General features: G+C 42.8%; 1 protein-coding gene across 1 annotated transcript in view; it reads left to right on the top strand.

Annotated features, from left to right (window-relative positions):
* Positions 1-4,690: 4,690 nt before the first annotated feature.
* Positions 4,691-21,145, top strand: part of LOC112238111 (inactive phospholipase C-like protein 1) — a 136,428-nt gene continuing 119,973 nt past the window's right edge. Inside the window, exon 1 of the mRNA XM_042319015.1 lies at positions 4,691-4,867. Within this exon, the coding sequence (XP_042174949.1) occupies positions 4,691-4,867 (177 nt within the window). The remainder of the gene's footprint in view (positions 4,868-21,145) is intronic.

Here is a 21,145-nt window from a genome sequence, read left to right as displayed (position 1 = left end):
AGGTCTAAATCAGTTCCAGATTAGAGGGCAACAATGAAAGAAACACAGTGGAACTGGCTTTGAGGTACAGAGTTGAGTTTGGGAGGCTTAGAGGAAGGATATAGGATACATCTTTTTAATTACAGTGATAAGGCTCCACTAAATTAGAGATTGCCAATCAAACTTTAAAAAGCTCTTGGATTGCTTTTACACACTTGCTGTTATCATTAATAACTGGCATCATTTCAACAATAGGTCTACACAGCCTGCCAATTTTCAGGGGATGATTGTTATTCGCTATCATAAGAATACTTCTAACAAGCTAAACATCTAAATGCACTGGTCCTGGCAATGAACTTCATACCAAAGGGAACTAAACTGGTTTCCCTGCGCCAAACTGTCACTTTATTCTGTTGCTGCACCTTGAGGTCATCTGTTCCAAGATTGCCAGGATGCTAGAAAGTTTGATGTGTCCATCTAGTGCAGGGATCGTCAATTAGATTCAGCCGCGGGATGATTATTTTTCTTGAGCAGATGGATGGTCAGGGGGACGGAACATAAACGCAAATTGACAGCAAGAAGCACAAACAGAAATAACAATTGACTAAAACATAACAATTGGAAACATTAGGTCACCCCTTAAGGTCGGTGTCCGTGCCACTGTGGAAATCTAATTAGCATAATTTAAAAATCCCCATAAAAATCTGTCAGTTTAAGATCGAGATATCTGTTTTTTTTTGCATTGGATGCATCTCAAACCTTCCGCATCTGCTGTGAAAGGTGACAGAGCTAAAGCGATGTTTGTCAGACTGAGACAGCCCGAAGATCAGTCTTCATACAAAATTGTCTGTAGCGGCCAAACTATTATGACCCCTCTATGGAACAATGAGACTCTCACAAACACGATGGTGTTCTCCATTTTGCTCCACGATCCCCACAAGCGTCTAGGGACTAGTCTGAAGTTGGTACAGCCAATCTGCCAACTAATATGACCCCTTGGTGCAAAGGTGAGACTCACGAAAATGTCTGTTTGCTCTAGGATGCCCACAGACCTCACAAGACTCATCTGAAGGTCCCCGGTACCAGTTGAAAAAATGTATGGAAGTATATATGGAGACTGTTTAGTGCCAAAAATAAGGGGTTAAATACACGTAAAAATAGATACATATAAACTCAGCAAAAAAAGAATCGTCCCTTTTTCAGGACCCTGTCTTTCAAATATAATTTGGAAAAATCCAAATAACTTCACAGATCTTCATTGTAAAGGGTTTTTAACACTGTTTCCCATGCTTGTTCAATGAACCAAAAACAATTCATGAACATGCACCTGTGGAACGGTCGTTAAGACACTAACAGCTTACAGACTGTAGGCAATTAAGGTCACAGTTATGAAAACTTAGGACACTAAAGAGGCCATTTTACTGACTCTGACAAACAGCAAAAGAAAGATGCCCAGGGTCCCTGCTCATCTGTGTGAACGTAACTTAGGCATGCTGCAAGAAGGCATGAGGACTGCAAATGTGGCCAGGGCAATATATTGCAATGTCCATACTGTGAGACGCCTAAGACAGCGCTACAGGGAGACAGGACGGACAGCTGATCATCCTCACAGTGGCAGACCGCGTGTAACAACACCTGCACAGGATCGGTACATCCAAACAGCACACCTGCGGGACAGGTACAGGATGGCAACAACAACTGCCTGAGTTACACCAGGAACGCACAATCCCTCCATCAGTGCTCAGACTGTCTGCAGTAGGCTGAGAGAGGCTGGACTGAGGGCTTGTAGGCTAGTTGTAAGGCAGGTCTTCCCCAGACATCACCGGCAACAACGTTGCCTATGGGCACAAATCCACCGTCGCTGGACCAGACAGGACTGGCAAAAAGTGCTCTTCACTGACAAGTCACGGTTTTGTCTCACCAGGGGTGATGGTCGGATTCGCGTTTATCGTCGAAGGAATTAGCATTACACCGAGGCCTGTACTCTGGAGCGGGATCGATTTGGAGATAGAGGGTCCGTCATGGTCTGGGGCAGTGTGTCACAGCATCATCAGACTGAGCTTGTTGTCATTGCAGGCAATCTCAACGCTGTGCGTTACAGGGAAGACAGAATGCCAAGAGTGTGCAAAGCTGTCATCAAGGCAAAGGGTGGCTATTTGAAGAATCTAAAATATCAAATATATTTAGATTTGTTTAACACTTTTTTGGTTACTACATGATTCCATATATGTTATTTCATAGTTTTGATGTCTTCACTATTATTCTAGAATGTAGAAAATAGAACAAATGAAGAAAAACCCATGAATGAGTAGGTGTGTCCAAACTTTTAACTGATACTGTATAAAACCAAATGTCTAGGAGCAACAAGAGCTCGCTCAGACACGAAGTGGTAGGCCACACAGAACGGGACTGCCAATTGCTAAAGCGTCTGTCCTCGGTTGTAACATTCACTACCGAGTTCCAAACTGCCCCTGGAAGCAACATCAGCACAATAACTGTTCGTCGGGAGCTTCATGAAACGGGTTTCCATGGCCGAGCAGCCCCACACAAGCCTAAGATCACCATGTGCAATGCCAAGCGTCTGCTGGAGTGGTGTTAAGTTTGCCACCATTGGACTCTGGAGCAGTGGAAAAGCGTTCTCTGGAGTCATGCTTCACCATCTGGCAGCCCGACAGACGAATCTGGGTTTGGAGGATGCCAGCAGAACGGATGCCCCAAATGCATAGTGCCGACTGTAAGGTTTGGGGGAGGAGGAATAATGGTCTGGGGCTGTTTTTCATGGTTCAGGCTATGGTTCAGGCCTTAGTTCCAGTGAAGGGAAATCTTAACTCTACAGCATACAATGACATTCTAGACAATTCTGTGCTTCCAACTTTGTGGCAACAGTTTGGGTAAGCCCCTTCCTGTTTCATCATGACAATGCCCCCATGCACAAAGCGAGGTCCATTCAGAAATGGTTTGTTGAGATCGTTGTGGAAGAACTTGACTGGCCTACACAGAGCCCTGACCTCAACTCCATCAAACACCTTTAAAATGAATTGGAACACCGACTGCGAGCCTAGGCCTAATCGCCCAAAATCATTGCCCGACCTCACTAATGCTTTTGTGGCTGAATGGAAGCAAGTCCCCGCAGCAATGTTCCAACATCTAGTGAAAAGTCTTCCCAGAAGAGTGGAGGCTGTTATAGCAGCAAAGGGGAGACCAACTTCATATTAATGTCCCTGATTTTGGAGTGTGATGTTCAACAAGCGTCCACATACTTTTGGTCATGTAGTGTAGCTTAGTAGACCCCCGCTTAGACAGGGCTTAGTCTCTTTATGGGTTAAATTTGTATATGCCTATATCTCTATTATATGTGGGAATACTTTGAAAAGATTTCCAAAACGAAAATCACTTGGAGCTGATTTGCGGGTGTTTTTACAGTCATTTGTGTCCAACAATAAATAAATAGAATCACCCGTGGGCCAAATTCAGCCTGCAGGCCGCCAGTTGAGGAATCCTGCTCGAGTGAGATCCCCCTTGCTGTTCCTATGTTCTGCTGTTCCTAGCCCTCTCCTCGCCACAAGAACATCTGGAACGTTTCCAACACGTGAGGCATTCCAGAGCCCGCGAATTCTGACTCCACCCATCCACGAGTTTGGGTAAGTTAACTGCGTGCCCTTTTTCGCTACGAGTGCCAAATACCTGTGTGTATTGGTCGCAGGACGCGTCAATCATGATTTCTAGGATAGGAGGTAGGGCAGGGGCAGAGAGGTGGGGAGGAGTAGAGGCGTTGTAACTGTCAGTTGTGTTCCTCATTCTCGTCAACGTCGGCTGTTGCAGACTGACTATAAGCGATTAGCAGTTTACGGTGCTTTGAGATCTCAGTCAATGTACGGAACTATGTAATATAAATAAGTATTGTTCTCCCTAACAGAACACCATATATCACAGCGTAAAGTTTACTGCCTTGCACTTTGGTAACTGTGTCGGTGATGGTAAGGCAGACTGAGTAAGCTACTTTGGGTAACCTACACCTAAATAGGTTAGTTGTTTTTAACGATTTTTATTGCGAAGTTTCCTCTTCCCAATGTTCACCTATCATTGTGTGTGAGAAAGCTTTGTTGGAAGCATCCAGGACAGCGCTTTCTTTCATGGAGAGGTAGGGCTGATGCTGCCAATCTGTGAAACTGATCGGACTTGTTGCGCGAAAAACACGTCCCTCAGGAATGCATAGTATTTTGGGTAAACCCGTTATCAAAACCAATTTACATTTAAGTCTGCGTGTGTCAGTGGTGTTTTGATTTCCCAACAGGGCACATTTCCGATTGTCTATAGTGGGTGTTCCCCACTCAATCCTTTGATTCTATACCAGATAGTAGGATATACAAGTCAGGTCGACTTTGTGGACACTGGAGAGCGAACATGAGACTGGATGTGATGGACTTTCGGCATAATTAAGGACATTTAAGTAATTCACCTACCCGACTGCCGGACCGGGGACGCTCTAACGGACTAACGGAATCGCCCGAGGCCAGCCAGATGAGCTGGAGTCCGGTTCCGTGATTGAATGTTTTTGGAAAGGCGCAGCAGACCCCTCAATACCCGGGCACTTCTGTAAATAAATGGCACCCATAAAAAAACAACGACCAACGCAGACTTACTCCGAGGCAATACGTAACATTTTGTGATTTCCTAACCTGAAACTTGAACTTGGGCTTCTGTTGAGAAGATGTCGGAGCAAGAGCATTATGGGGACGGTCTGTGCGATGATGGAGCTCCTGAGATCATCCCGCCGAGAGCGTCCAGGACGGGGAGGCGGAGCGGAGTCATCCTCCCCGGCCAGGACAACGATACCATCGTCCTGGAGGCAGTGAGGGCGGCCCCCCGCAGGAGCAGCATCATCAAGGTAAGAGATTAGTTTATTGAGGGGATTGTTGAGGCTACATGTAATGACACTGGCACATCTATCTGACCGATTTCGGTTAGCAGACCTGTCAAACACAAGCGCCTGCCTTTCCCTTAGCCAATAGTTAACTATAGTTCACCCAAAGGAAACGAAATACCCAGGCTGTATATTGAAAACCCATAGGCTAGGCCTAATAGACGCACTGGAGCCTCCCATTGCAATATTCATAATGTCTATTCATCTACTTCTAATATCTCTGCAACAGACACTCGACATGGAGCCGCCGGATAAAGGACTGTCAATATTTAATAGAAGTGGGATAAGCTACAGAGGGTTGTGATTACATTAGCGTGCGAACAAGCATCAGACAAATGCCATGTACGCTACTCTTCAGAGGTGGTCTCAATTTGGTTCTCAGACGTAGTACCTCACACTGGATGACAATTGTTGTTGAGGACTTATAAGAAAGTTATCTATTTTTCAAGGAGAGAAACGTGCAGGGTGCGATGGGCTATAATAGTGTTGTGAAACTGAAATTACGTAGCCTAGGTCTATTGGTCTCTTTGGATATACAATGTAGGCAACAGCAGGTGTCACTCACTTCAGTCATGCACAGCATAATTTACTCACTCAGTACGCACTCAAAATAACTACTACTACTACCATATGGTATCGTTGTGATTTTAACTGTGTTTATGCACGAAATATTTCCTACTATGCGCCAAAGAATATAGGTTACACATGGTTCAATCTGTGACGCCGCCCGCACCTACTCTGAACAACACCTACTCCAAACAACACCGCGCATTCCATGCCATGCGCCTGGTAATCTCAATTCAGGTCCACACAGCGCATCACACATTCGTATTCACATGGCAAACCTGTGCCTAATCCGTGCCATTACGCACACTTTATCCATAGTGGAATTATAGTGGAGTAACCTTGCTACATTTTTGAATTTATGTTATGTTAGTGTGTCTTCCTTATAGGGAGGCTCCATACTCCAGTTTGTCTGTGTGTGTTTACCTCCCAGCTGAGAGGCACTGATGTGTTGATTGTGCCAACAGAGACCTCTCTCTGTCCTATTGACAGGAAGTGTCACGAGTGATGGACAGATGGGGAGAGGAGAGGAGAGGATGAGAGGGATGTCAGTGACAGGTGTGGAGGGAAGGGAACAGAGGGAGGGAGGGAGGGAGGGAAGGAAGGATGGGGAATTCTGATAGGAACCTGGCTAATCAACTGGACTTGGTTGTTTAGGGAAACCAGGTTACTCAAGGTGTCACCCCCAAAACATGCACCCCCCTCCCCAACATTTCAAATATTTTCACATGACCCTCTCCTTGTAAAATAAATTGCACATAGAATTAACTCAAAATAATGTTTACGACCACAAATAACAATTTGTTTCAAATGTTTCTTTACACTGCAGTCGTGGCCAAAAGTTTTCAGAATGACACATAGTAATTTTCACAAAGTCTGCTGCCTCAGTTTGTATGATGGCAATTTGCATATACTCCAGAATGTTATGAAGAGTGATTGGATGAATTGCAAAGTTAATCTTTGCCATGCAAATGAACTGAATCCCCCAAAAACAAAAGGACCAGCTGACATCATGTCAGTGATTCTCTCGTTAACACAGGTGTGAGTGTTGACAAGGACAAGGCTGGAGATCACTCTGTCATGCTGATTGAGTTCGAATAACAGACTGGAAGCTTCAATAGGAGGTTGGTGCTTGGAATCATGTGCCGTCATCATTGCTTTGCACAAAAAGGGCTTCACAGACAAGGATATTTCTGCCAGTAAGATTACACCTAAATCAACCATTTATCGGATCATCAAGAACTTCAAGGAGAAGAAGGCTTCAGAGCGCCCAAGAAAGACTTGGAGGATGGCTTGGTGTCAAGAAGGGCAGCAAAGAAGCCGCTTCTCTCCAGGAAAAACATCAGGGACAGACTGATATTCTGCCAAAGTTACAGGGATTGGACTGCTGAGGACTGGGGTAGAGTCATTTTCTCTGATGAATCCCCTTTCCGATTGTTTGGGGCATCCGGAAAAAAGCTTGTCCGGAGAAGACAAGGTGAGCGCTACCATCAGTCCTGTGTCATGCCAACAGTAAAGCATCCTCAGACCATTCATGTGTGGGGTTGCTTCTCAGCCAAGGGAGTGGGCTCACTCATCATTTTGCCTAAGAACACAGCCATGAATAAAGAATGGTACCAACACATCCTCCGAGAGCAACTTCTCCCAACCATCCAGGAACAGTTTGGTGACGACCAATGCCTTTTCCAGCATGATGGAGAACCTTGCCATAAGGCAAAAGTGATAACTAATTGGCTGGGGGGAACAAAACATCGATATTTTGGGTCCATGTCCAGGAAACTCCCCAGACCTTAATCCTATTGAGAACTTGTGGTCAATCCTCAAGAGGCGGGTAGACAAACAAAACCCCACAAATTCTGACAAACTCCAAGAATTGATTATGCAAGAATGGGTTGCCATCAGTCAGGATGTGGCCCAGAAGTTAATTGACAGCATGCCAGGGCGGATTGCAGAGGTCTTGAAAAAGAAGGGTCAACACTGCAAATATTGACTCTTTGCATCAACTTCATGTAATTGTCAATAAAAGCCTTTGACACTTATGAAATGCTTGTAATTATACTTTCGTATTCCATAGTAACATCTGACAAAACATATCTAAAGACACTGAAGCAGCAAACTTTGTGGAAATTAATATTTGTGTCATTCTCAAAACTTTTGGCAACGACTTTTGGCACCGTCTGCAGACAATGATCAGGGGGACATGTGTTTTTCAACATTTTGATGACAGAAGTATAATTATATCAAATATATGCAACACATTTTCCACCAACAGGTTTCTGTTCCAATGCACCTCACAACCAATAAACACTTCAATATCATGGTTTGCATTTTCAACACCACAATACATAGATTCTGTCAATCTGGACAAACAGAAAATACATTCCTCCTTACCTTGTGGGTTTACCCAGTATTGAAGGCCTGGCTTGACAATCTCCGAATGTCATTGGATTTTTTGTGTGTTTTGTAATAGATGTCTCATTCCATTCATCAAATGGCCGCTGCACAGTTTGGATTGATTGATTGGTTTTATTTGTCAGTAAAAAAAACAAAATATTTATGTATATACACACAGTACAAAGATTTTTAAAAGTTACCGGTTCGCATCCAGGCTCTGTCTTAACCGGCCGTGACCGGGAGGTCCGTGGGGCGACGCACAATTGGCCTAGCGTCGTCCGGGTTAGGGAGGGCTTGGCCGGTAGGGATGTCCTTGTCTCATCGTGCACCAGCGACACCTGTGGTGGGCCGGGCGCAGTGCACGCTAACCAAGGTTGCCAGGTGCACGGTGTTTCCTCCGACACATTGGTGCGGCTTGCGGGTTGGATGCGTGCTGTGTTAAGAAGCAGTGCGGCTTGGTTGGGTTGTGTATCGGAGGACGCATGACTTTCAACTTTCGTCTCTCCCGAGCCCGTACGGGAGTTGTAGCGATGACACAAGATAGTAGCTACTAAAACAATTGGATACCATGAAATTGGGGAGAAAAAGGGGTAACATTAAAAAATTAAAATAAAAAATTTATAAAAAAGTTACCCGGGATTGCACAATAAAATCTGGTATTTACTTCCATTGTGGTCCCTATTTTTACATAAATACATATGCAATGACAGACATACAGATACATTCGACAAAAAAATGCTAGGCAAAAAAACAGACAAAAAAATGCTCGACCTCCAGATGAGTATGAGAGGGGAGTTTACAATTCTTGTTTTGGCTGGTCTGTAGCTTATTCTTTAGATGTTTAGGGCTGCTGGTGAACCATGATGTGCAGGACTAATCAAAGTGACACTGGACTAGAACACTTGCCAATGTCTTTACGGTGTCTATAAGTTTCCATCCAATTGGCGCCAGATTTCCATGCGAATATTCTAAAATCTGCATAAAAACAATACGCGCATTTTCCCATCAGTTGTTTCCATCCAATTGACTTGTTGCGGATACAACTCTATGAGTAAATACGTAGTGCATCATTTTTAATTTTTTATAGTTAAATTCCCATTTTCCGAATAAAAAATACAAATTAAATGGGTTTCCATCGCATTTTAAACTGCAGGCCTAAGTATAGCGAATGTGACCTCTCTGCTATTGGCACGTGCGCGCTAGCCAACAGCTGGCAGATACAGTGCAGGTATAGCCTACTATTTAATGTGATTATTATGGATAAACGTGCAAGATCATTTCATTTGTCAATCGGCAGCCAAGCACCGATCATCATGTCACCAGAATAAGACCCTCAATATTTATGGAAAGGAGCATCAAGCTCATCACCATGCACTTTCACCACCCTGTGAAGTTCATCATAATATATTTCATGTGTTTCTTAATAAACTGCATGCTTTCCCAAGATGTCGTGACATTTTTTATCCAAAGTACTCGCATAAAAAGGTTGGATGGAAACCTGGTTCATGTCAGGCCATGTTGATGATGCTGGAATTATATTTTTGGATGAACGTGCACATGCTTACAGGAGGCATTTGAAGTAGCCTAATCAGATTAAAACATTGTGACTGGTTGTGTTTACACCACATATAAAAGGTAAAACATTTGAAAAGTTAGGCTATATTGAAGCGTTAGTTTCTAGGTGTGTGGAAAAGCTGCTTGGATTGGAGAGGAGGCAGAGCGCACCTTAAGCTTTCCTGAAAAACGGGGCCTGCCAGGTTATTATAGGACGACTTGGGAGAATGATGATCTGCAACAGACAGAGCATCTTAGTATCAGAAGTAAAAATACAGCCAGACTGGCCTGGTACTGTACCTTTCTAGACGTATAATCTGTCGAGAGTAGACCCACAACTGATACAAATGAAACATTCAGTTAACAGGGCTTTTGCGCTGTTATTCAAATGCCATTTTCACTGCAGCCTAGAGTACTCACTTGAGAACAGTAATACAGTTATTCATTGCATTGTGGTGTTGTAGACTAGTCTAGGTAGGCTAATTGTATTGCCCCTAACAAGATAATTATGGGAGCTTTTTGTCTTCACTGTTCTTTCATGCGCAATGCTGCACCTGGCCTCTCTGCTGCCTATATCAGCTATTCCTATTTGTTCTTGTGGATTCATATTTAAAATGTATGCAGCTTTGAATGATTTCATGTGTGGTATGATTGCTAGTTAGCCTATTTCAGTTCTGGACAAACAAACCACCTACCCCTATTGTCACTATGAATGGTGGATAGAGGGCAGGATAGACAGGCTGATAGACTAAATTGACCTGTGACATAGTAAAAGTCAGCGGGCGGAAAAGCGTAGTGCATAAGGGAAGAACCAAAACATATAGGGGAGGTGCATGCAAGCAGATGAGGACATTTGGCTAGGATGGAAGAAATTCTGTAGTAAAACCTGCAAAAGAACAAATGTAAACCAGGGAAAAAATGCATTGCCCGCCCCTATTCACAATAAAAAAATCACACAACCCTCCCCCTAAAAAATTTGACAACCCTCCCCTATTTTGCAGTAAGTAATGTTCCCAAATTGTTCCTGAGAACGTTAAGAAACAACAAATGTCTGTGTGAATTTCAGTACTAGAGTATAACTTCTCCTACAGGTTTCGTCGTGGTTCTGTTTTAAAGTAATATTCTGAGAACGTTCAGAGAACGTTAAGAAGCAACATTCTTCTGCAGGAATTTCAGTACTTCAGCATAATGTTTTCTACAGGGGTTCCTCATGGTTCCTCGTGGTAGGAGATAAGAAAGCTCAGGAAATATGTTTTTTGGACACATATTCAACCCATTTTTTTGTTTGCACAAAACTTCCTCCATACTTTTTAAAACCGGAACCGGGTTACCTTCAGACTAGTTCCTTGACACTTGTGGAGGTTGTAGAGCAAAACGGAGAACACCGTCGTGTTTGTGAGAATCTCATCTTTCCATAGGGAACCATTTCAGGGAAACATAGTAAGGTGTTCCCAGAACCTCCCTGCAACCTAAAGATGAATGTTCCCAGAACAGGAGAAATGATCACTTCCGTTCTCAGAACGTTTAAAAATGTTTCTGTTTTACCGGTCAGGTTTCATTCCTAGAACCAATGGGAAACCAAAAATGTACGTTCCCACAACTTCCAAGGAACCAGATGTGCTATCTGCTATAGTGAAGAGACATGTGGTTACCATTCACTCACCATTTACTCCAGTGCTCATAAAAGCCGCCCTAACCCAGTTGATCTAATGCTAGAGTCTTATAATCCCTCTACACGAATACATAAAGCAGTATGTAGGTCTTCCTTTTCCACCAAGTTGAAATGTTTTTATTTGCAATGTTGAAATTGAGTGGTCATATTAGTTTGTAGGCCAAACCGTTCGGATGCTACAGACGTTTTCTTGAGAACACCGATTTTCGGGATGTCTCATGGTCTGACAAACTCCGCTGTAGCTCAGCCACCTTCTACCGTCAATGCAGAAGGCCGACATAGGCAGATGTGGTGGATTGAGACACAGCCCATGCAAAAAACAGATATCTCTAGCTTAAACTGACAGATTTTGATGGGGATTCTCCAATTGACTCTTAATTAAAACCTACAGTACATTCTGTTCTCAGCATCAACAAAACTCTATCTTCTATCTTGTTCAGGTGTGTTGGCGGTGCCCACTAATTGGCTCCCCTTTTGAAATTGGGTCTGTTTGAAATCTCACTGATGCCATGACACAATAAAAAATAAATGTGTTTGCATAAATTAATTAAATTCATTTTCATGCATCCTATCTGTGCTTGGAGTTCAACATAGTTAACCCAAAATAAGCTACTATTGTTATTAAAAGTCTCTTTGGAACCTTTACATTTTGTTCAAAACATTCACAACATTTAGAGAATGTTCTCGAAACATTATTTAATTACCTTCAAATAACCCATCATTTCCATTCTCAGAACATTAATTAAACCTCCCAGGAAAACGTTCAGTGAACCCTAGTAAAACGTTCTCAGAACCTCCCTGCAACATAAAAATGAACGTGCCCAGGACAGGTGAAATGTTCACTTCCGTTCTCAGAATGTTTAACAAACTTTTACGTTTTACCGGTCAGGAAATGATGGCTTTGTTCCAATGGGAAACAAAAAATGTACATTCCCACAACTTACAAAGAACCAAATGTGCTAGCTGAGGTCTGTGCAAAGGTAGTGTTCTGTTCAGAGGTACTACACCTTAACCTTCCTGTCACTCTCTCACTGTAGAAGGAAAAATAGAACAAAAGTCAGTCATTCACATGATCAGGCACTAGATGACCAGAAAGTTACACTAGCTGGCTACACTGGTCACACTGTGTCTCTGTCTGCCATTTCACTAGTAACCATAGTACCAGGTGCCTAGAAACATCCACAACAGAAGAAGATAAATATGCAACATGTCCAATATTGTGACCTTACCAATTGGACTGACTGGGCTGTCTGAAATACACTATGATCCACTACACACACTCTGCCCTTGGGAAAAGCCACTCACACTAAAATGCTTCAGCAAACAGACAGATGTATCTATTAAGGGAGGATTTCAACTTGTTGCCCTGGGAAAGAATACAGATACGCTCTCACCCTGTGTGTGTGTGTGTGTGTGTGTGTGTGTGTGTGTGTGTGTGTGTGTGTGTGTGTGTGTGGACTGGGACAACGAAAGGATATTAAGGAATAATCGATTCCTTCATGTTCTCTGTGTCTTCCGCTGCCTGGCCTGCGAGTCAGTCTTGGATCAAAGTAATCTGGATTATTATAATGCCTCTTGTTTCTGCCTTGCCCTTCCAAACTCTGTGTAGACATCCCAGCTAGCACATAATGTTCTGAGAACCAAATGTTTCTTAGAGTTGGTGATAGAGTGGTTGTCCAAGGATTATTTTTCATACCTTCCCACAACTTTCTGGGAATGGTGCAGGAAAGTTGCTTGGCTTTGGAACATTCTCATATTTAAGGAACATTATTTTCTTGGTATTTCATTACATTAACAGAACGTTTCCTAAAAGTTCAAACATGGTTACATTTAAAACAATTTTTGACAAATGCTATAGGAACATCATCCAACTGGTTTGACATTGGGAATGTTCTCAAATAGTTCAGAGAATGTTAAGAAATAACGTTCTTCTGTAGGAATTTCAGTACATCAGCATAATGTTTCCTCGTGGTTCTATTTAAAGTCATGTTCTCAGAACATACTTTTTTTTTCTTAGTAAAAACCACAAGAAAACATTAGTAACATTCAAAGAACATTCTAATAATGTTATTTACAAACATATACATTCCATTCCCAGCATCAACAGACTCTCTATATCCTCAATCTTGTTAAGTGTGTTCAGGTGTGTTGGCCGCACCCACTAATTGGCCACACCTGATCCGGCAAACATTGTGTTTGTTTGACATCGGCTGCTGAACTTGCTGGGCTTCGATTCAGACACAGGGGTATCCCACCTTTAACTCTCTCGCTGTTTCTCTCTCTCTGTGTCTCTCTCTCCCACTGTTTCTCTCTCTCTATCGCTCTTTGTCTCTCAATTTCAATTGATGGGGTTTTATTGGCATGGGAAACACATGTTTACATTGCCAAAGAAAGTGAAATAGATAATAAACAAAAACAATAAACAATAAAAGATTAACAGTAAACATTACACTTACAAAAGTTCCAAAATAATAAAGACATTTCAAATGTCATATTATGTCTATATACAGTCTTGTGCAAATAGTTAAATTACAAACGGAAAATAAATAAACATAAATATAGATTTACAATGGTGTTTGTTCTTCACTGGTTACCCTTTTCTTGTGGCAACAGGTCACAAATCTTGCTGCTGTGATTGCACACTGTAATATTTCACCCAGTAGATATGGGAGTTTATCAAAATTAGGTTGGATTTCAAATTCTTTGTGGGTCTGGGTAACCTGAGGGAAATATGTGTCTCTAATATGGTCATACATTTGGCAGGAGGTTAGGAAGTGCAGCTCAGTTTCCACCTCATTTTGTGGGCAGTGTGTACATAGCCTGTCTTCTCTTGAGAGCCAAGACTGCCTTCGCCTGGCATTCTCAATAGCAAGGCTATGTTCACTAAGTCTGTACATAGTCAAAGATTTCCTTAATTTTGGGTCAGTCACTGTGGTCAGGTATTCTGCCACTGTGTACTCTCTGTTTAGGACCAAATAGCATTCTAGTTTGCTATTATTAATCATTTTTTGTTTTCTCATGATTTGTTTGGTTCCAAGGGTGTAAAGTCCTTAAGTAAAAATACTTTAAAGTACTACTTAAGTAGTTTTTTGGAGTATCTGTACTTTACTTTACTATTTATATTTGAAAACTTTTACTTCACTACATTCCTAAAGAAAATATTGTACTTCATTTTCCTGACAACCCAAAGTACTCGTTACATTTTGAATGCTTAGCAGGACAGGAAAATTGTGAAATTCACACTTATCAAGTGAACACATGGTCATCCCTACTGCCTGTGGTCTGGCGGACTCACTAAACACATATCTATACTGTTACTCAAGTATGACAATTGGGTACCTAGTCCACCACTGGTTAGGTCGGTCTAATTGTGTTCCTGTCCTGGGGCTTCTATATCTCCCTATCCCCCTCTCTCCCCTGCTGTGCAGCCCTGCACTAGACAATGATTTGTTTACAAAGTACACTTGGCTCCGGGTCAAACATAATGGGTGTGTGTGTATGTGTGAGCGTGTGTTTATCGGAGTGTATGTGTGTAGCTATTCTCTACAGGAGTGGACTGCCGTATGTTAGTGTGTGTGTGTGTGTGTGTGTGTAGGGGAGATACTGGAGCCTCTGTCCTTCAGTGTCATCCTCCTACTGGTAGCACAGCACCCCTGGTGCTCATCATGAGGCTGTGTGTCAGTGTGTGTGCGTATGTGTTTGCCTTGAGGAGTCGGCCTGAATCAAATAGAAACTAAGACATATTGCCCTGTGACAGCTGCTTTAGCCACCTATGAAAGACACTTTATCCCTGACACTTTTAGCATACAGTATCACACGGTACGAGTCAGGTCTGCCACCAAACTATTTCCGTACTAATTGGCTTTATACCTTCGCCAGTATACCGTGATCTGCATTTCTCCCTTTCAGTTGAGCTGTTGGGTGTTTGTGTTGACATGAGTAGCCAGGATAAGCAGAGAGAGAGAGAGAGAGAAAGAGAGAGGTGGAGACGGGGAGAGACAGAGGAGGGAGAGAGAAAGAGAGGAGGGGAAGAGAGATAAGGGGGAGGAGGGCGAGCCCTATCTGCACGCTGCTTCCTGTTTAGTAATATCCTCTCTGCAGATGATGTTGTTGAGTTCCTCCCTTTCTCTCTGTTACATAGTTTACTCTTCTGAATAGCTGTTATTGTGAGTGTTTTGTCAGGGTCATGACATAAAATGAACTTCAACCAACCAGACAGAGACAGGCAGACAGACAGACAGACAGACAGACAGACAGACAGACAGACAGACAGACAGACAGACAGACAGACAGACAGACAGACAGACAGACAGACAGACAGACACAGACAGACAGACAGACAGACAGAGAGACAGACAGAGAGAGAGAGACAGACAGACAGACAGACAGACAGACAGACAGACAGACAGACAGACAGACAGACAGACAGACAGACAGACAGACAGACAGACAGACAGACAGACAGACAGAGAGAGAGAGAGACAGAGACAGAGACTAAGTGTGTTTAGACATGTACAAAATGAAGTGCAAAGGTAGAAAATGTGCCTGAAATGTCGAAAGGGGAGGAAAGAGGAGACGGATGTGCAGAGAGGACGTAGAGAGAGATAAACAGAGTGTAAGAAAGCGATTAACTGAGAGAGAGATTTACACAGTAAAGGAAGGGCTGTGAATGGTGCAGTCTATATGTGTGTGCGAGCTTGTGGGCGTGTGTGTGCATGTGTGTTTGCTCGCTAGTGCATGGTGTTTTACCTCAGGGTGGAGCAGACAGGAGAAGGGCTCTGGAGAGTTAGAAATAAGGCTGATTTGGGCCTGCTTCAACACCTTTAGGTCCAATACAGCAGAGCCTACAGGAAACTGGAGGGCCATGGGATGGTTGGCCCCGTTAGGGGTGAACAGGGTGGACTCACACACGCACACACACGCACGAACACCAGTGTTGGGGGTAATGCTTTACAAAAGTAACATGTTACGTAATCAGAATACTTTTATGAGTACCATAGAGTAACGTGTTACTTTTTCATATTGGATCATTTTATTTTGGTCACTTTGTCAATCAATGTGTGCGTTACTTTCAGAATCATATCTCTACCAGGCACGTGTTTCCATGATTTTTAAAACAATTTCCCCGCAATTCTACCCTGTTTCTTAACAGGGAGAATCGACTCTGGGAAGAAAGGGTGCCATTCTTCTCTTCTCACTCCAAAATGTTCTTTGGCACACACACACATGCACTAAACTATTTTTCTTAGATTTTGCCAAAATAAATTCTATTAAAAAAAGTGTTTTAATGACTAGATTACTATCTACTCCCTGAAAATCCCACCCCCAATAATTAATTGACAGGTCTTAAACCCTACCAACCCTAAGACTCACAAACATCCTGCCTTCTTCCCTGACAATCCCACCCACTGTGATCGATTGACAGGCCAAGCTGTTTAGAATGTGTCCAGGATAACTCATGACAATGAGGAAATAAAATCGAAAATGGGAGGAATAATATTGTTTTACCCAATAATAATTTTTATTTTGTACTTGCTAGTTTAAGAAAAAGCCAAGCTGTTTTGTCACATATAATGCGATCACAATAATGTAGTAACACTTTTCTTTCTCAATATGGCAGTGCTATCTTGTAGGGCATTGAACAAGTACTGTCAACTTGAAAATACAAACTGGAGTTTTGCATTTAAATTAGCTATATATATCCATAAATTGCAGCGCAGAATCTGCAATAAAAATAATAACCTGTAGCTCCGGTAATATGGGTCATATTTGGAAGGTTTGGCGAGAGCAGGTGTCCCTAACATTTTCTTTCATAAGATCTACTTTATACCAAAGAAATCTGCAAGTAGGCTACAGCCTGCATATTTTGTTATTGTGTAGGCCTAATTTGATGAATAGAAACAAAGAACAGCACTGTCTGCATACATAATGTAATTGTATTTTGGTTCTTAAAACCACATTTCTAGTCTACCCAATTTCGAAAAAAAATCTTTCTACTGTAGCCTACCTTGAGAATCTTGCCATTTTAAGATGAGAGAGAATACATTTGAACAAATCTGTAGCCTGCAGATACAGGACTAGGCTGCTATAAATTATGTTTAATAGTGGCCTTTTAAACAACACACCACAGTGAGTAGACTAGATATTTTACAACAAATCGTCAAGAAACAGAATAATCATGAAAAGTATGAGGAATAACAAAAGGAAGTACCCATGCTGAGGTCTATTCAACGCTGGTCTGACCAATCGGAAACCAGGCTTCAAGACTGCTTTGATCACGCGGACTGGGATATGTTCTGGGTAGCCTCGGATAATAATATTGATGTATACACGGACACGGTGACTGAGTTCATCATGAAGTGTACAAGGGATGTTGTTCCCACTATGACTATTAAAATCTACCCTAACCAGAAACCGTGGATAGATGGCAGCATTCGCGTTTAACTGAAAGCGTGAACCACCGCATTTAACCATGGCAAGGTGACTGGGAATATGGTTGAATACAAACAGTGAAGTTATTCCTTCCGCAAGTCAATCAAACAGGCAAATTGTCAGTATAGAGACAAAGTGGAGTCGCAATTCAATTGCTCAGACACGAGTCTTATGTGACAGGGTCTACAGACAATCACAGACTACAAAGGGAAAACCAGCCACGTCACGGACACTGACATCTTGCTCTCAGACAAGCTAAACACCATGCCCGCTTTAAGGATAACACAGTGCCACCGACGCGGCCCACTACCAAGAACTGTGGGCTCTCCTTCTCCATGGCCAACGTGAGTAAGATATCTAAGCGTGTTAACCCTCCCAAGGTTGTCGGCCCAGACGGCATCCCTAGCCGCGTCTTCAGAGCATGCGCAGACCAGCTGGCTGGAGTGTTTACGGACATCTTCAATCTCTCCCTATCCCAGTCTGCTGTTCCCACTTGCTTGTCCACCATTGTTCCTGTACCCAAGAAAGCAAAGGTAACTGAACTAAATGACTATCGCCCCGTAGCGCTAACTTATGTCATCATGAAGTGCTTTGAGAGACTAGTTAATTAAGGATCATATCACCTCTACCTGTCATGCCCTGATCTGCCCTGATCTGTTTCACCTGGTCCTGTGATTGACTCCACCCCCTCCAGGTGTCGCTTATTTTCCCCAGTGTATTTATCCCTGTGTTTCCAGTTCGTCTTGTATGTTAGTCAAGTCAACCAGCGTGTTTTTCCCATACCCCTTTTGCTATTCTCTTTTTGATAGTCTTCCCTGTTTTGACCCATGCCTGACTCTGGACTACTTTCCCACCTGCCTGATCATCCTGCCTGCCCTGACCTTGATTCTGCCTGCCTGATCATCCTGCCTGCCCTGACCTTGATTCTGCCTGCCCTTCAGTACCTTTTGGACTCCGAACTGGTTTTGACCCTTTTGCCTGTCCACAACCATTCTCTTGCCTTCCACTATTGGATTAATACATATTGTAAGACTCCAACCATCTGCCTCCTGTGTCTGCATCTGGGTCTCGTCTTGTGTCATGATACTACCTTACCTTACACCCTAGACCCACTTCAATTTGCTTACCGCCCCAATAGATCCACAGATGATGCAATTACACTGCCCTATCCCATCTGGACAAGAGGAATAACTATGTAAGAATTCTGCTCATTCACTATAGCTCAGCCTTCAACACCATTGTACTCTCCAAGCTCATCATCAAGCTCGGGGCCCTGGGTCTGAACTGCGCCCTGTGCAACTGGGTCCTGGACTTCCTGATGGGCCGCCCCCAGGTGGTGAAGGTAGGAAACAACACCTCCACTTCACTTATCCTCAACACTGGGGGCCCCACAAGGGTGTGTACTCAGCCCCCTTCTGTACTCCCTGTTCACCCATGACCCCCTGTTCACCCGTCAACAAAATGAAGGAGCTGATCGTGGACTTCAGGAAACAGCAGAGGCAGCACGCCCCTATACACATAAGCTGGACCGCAGTGGAGAGGGTGGAAAGCTTCAAGTTCCTCTGCGTGCACATCACTGACGATCTGAAATGATCCACCCACAACAGCACCTCTTCAACCTCAAGAGGCTGAGGAGATTTGGCTTGTCACCTAAGACCCTCTCAAACCTTTATAGATAGACAATTGAGAGCATCCTGTTGGGCTGCATCACCGCCTGGTACAGCAACCACAGGGATCTCCAGAGGGTGGTGCGGTCTGCCCAACGCATCACAGAGGGCACACTGCCTGCCCTCCAGGACACCTACTGCACCGGATGTCACAGGAAGGCCAAAAAGATCATCAAGGACATCAACCACCTGAGCCATGGCCTGTTCACCCCGCTATCATCCAATAGGCGAGGTCAATACAGGTGCATCAAAGCTGGGACCGAGAGACTGAAAAACAGCTTCTATCTCAAGGCCATCAGACTTTTAAATAGCCATCACTAACATTGAGTGGCTACTGCCAAAACACACTGTCAGTGACACTGACTATACTCCAGCCACTTTAATCATGGGAATTGATGGGAAATGATGTAAATGTATCATTTCATATGTACACTTTAAACAATGCTACCTTATATAATGTTACTTACCCTACATTGTTCATCTCATATGCATACGTTGATACTGTACTCTATATCATCGACTGCATCCTTATGTAATACATGTATCAATAGCCACTTTAACTATGCCACTTGGTTTACATACTTATCTCATATGTATATACTGTATTGATATCAGTACTGTATCTTGCCTATGCTGCTCTGTACCATCACTCATTCATATATCCTTATGTACATATTCTTTATCCCCTTACACTGTGTATGACAGTAGTTTTTTTGGAATTGTTAGTTAGATTACTTGTCTCGTTATTACTGCATTGTCGGAACTAGAAGCACAAGCATTTAGAGTGTCTAGTTTGAGAAACAGATTAACATCTGCTAACCATGTGTATGTGACAAATAAGATTTGATTTGATTTGATTTGATTCTAGGCAGAGTTGCAAAGAAAAAGCCATATCTCAGACTGGCCAATAAAAATAAAAGATTAAGATGGGCAAAAGAACACAGACACTGGACAGAGGAAGATTGGGAAAAAGTGTTATGGACAGACGAATCTAAGTTTGAGGTGTTCAGATCACAAAGAACAACATTCGTGAGATGCAGAAAAAATGAAAAGATGCTAGAGGAGTGGTTGACGCCATCTGTCAAGCATGGTGGAGTTAATGTGATGGCCTGGGGGTGCTTTGGTGGTGGTAAAGTGGGAGATTTGTACAGAGTAAAAGGGATCTTGAAGAAGGACGACTATCACTCCATTTTGCAATGCCATGCCATACCCTGTAGACTACGATTTATTGGAGCCAATTTCCTCCTACAACAGGACAATGACCCAAAGCACAGCTCCAAACTATGCAATAACTATTTAGGGAAGAAGCAGCCTGTATTCTGTCTATAATGGAGTGGCCAGCACAGTCATCGGATCTCAACCCTATTGAGCAGTTGTGGGAGCAGCTTGACCGTATGGTACGTAAGAAGTGCCCATCAAGCCAATCCAACTTGTGGGAGGTGCTTCAGGAAGCATGGGGTGAACTCTTCAGATGAACACATTGACAACTAGAAAGCCAGAGGTCTGCAAGGCTGTAATTGCTGCAAATGGAGGATTCTTTAATGAAAGCAAAGTTTGAAGGATACAATTATTACTTAAATTAAAAATCATTATTTATCACCTTGTCAAAGTCTGTTTCCATTTTGCATTGAAACATACATGAAATGAGTTGCAAAATGAACAGGAAATATAGTCAAGACTTTGACAAGGTTATAGGACATTACTAAGTGACCCCAAACTTTTGCACTGTAGTGTATATATTTATATATTTCATAATTCCATTATTTTACTTTTAGATTTGTGCGTGTTGTTGTGAATGGTTAGACATTACTGCACTGTTGGAGCATTTCGCTACATCCGCAATAGCCTCTGCTAAATATGTGCATGTGGTCAATTAAATGTGATTTGATTTGATTTGAGCACATTTCTTGACCATTCCACTTTTCCTCTGACATGGCCTTTTTTTGGTGCCTTTTTTTT

The sequence above is a fragment of the Oncorhynchus tshawytscha genome, linkage group LG03 (genome assembly GCF_018296145.1).
Source record: "Oncorhynchus tshawytscha isolate Ot180627B linkage group LG03, Otsh_v2.0, whole genome shotgun sequence".
NCBI lineage: Eukaryota > Metazoa > Chordata > Actinopteri > Salmoniformes > Salmonidae > Oncorhynchus > Oncorhynchus tshawytscha.
Note: the sequence above shows the minus strand (reverse complement) of the source record. Positions and strands in the feature narration are given on the sequence as shown.